The sequence below is a fragment of the Gekko japonicus genome, unplaced genomic scaffold (assembly GCF_001447785.1).
Source record: "Gekko japonicus isolate JY-2015 unplaced genomic scaffold, Gekko_japonicus_V1.1 scaffold33, whole genome shotgun sequence".
In the NCBI taxonomy this organism is placed as follows: domain Eukaryota; kingdom Metazoa; phylum Chordata; class Lepidosauria; order Squamata; family Gekkonidae; genus Gekko; species Gekko japonicus.
Window position 1 is genome coordinate 1,154,401 of NW_015174272.1, and position 288 is coordinate 1,154,688.

General features: G+C 61.5%; 1 protein-coding gene across 1 annotated transcript in view; it reads right to left on the reverse strand.

Annotated features, from left to right (window-relative positions):
* The window catches only part of NCKAP5L (NCK associated protein 5 like), an 18,946-nt gene that overhangs the window by 3,076 nt on the left and 15,582 nt on the right, over positions 1-288 (reverse strand). Inside the window, exon 11 of the mRNA XM_015423660.1 lies at positions 138-277. Within this exon, the coding sequence (XP_015279146.1) occupies positions 138-277 (140 nt within the window). The remainder of the gene's footprint in view (positions 1-137; positions 278-288) is intronic.

The window sequence follows — 288 nt, forward strand, 5'->3', positions numbered from 1 at the left end:
CCGGGCATGGTGGAGTCCTAGCAGAGGCCCCCCCCCCCGCCCTGTCATCAAGGCAACAACTTTGGCAAGGCCCAGATGGGGTCCTCCCCGCCCCCCAACCCCGCTCAGGACAGAGCCCCAATTGACACAGTTCTTACCACTGCAGACCCATGAAGTCCCTCCATCCTGCGAGGAGAGCAGAGAAAGGGATCCGTGCCAGCAGATGCTTTGGCATTGGGGAAAGTCCAGTTCTTGCTCTGCTGGAAGGGCTGTGGCTTGCTGGGAGCACTGCAGAGATCTGTTGGGGGG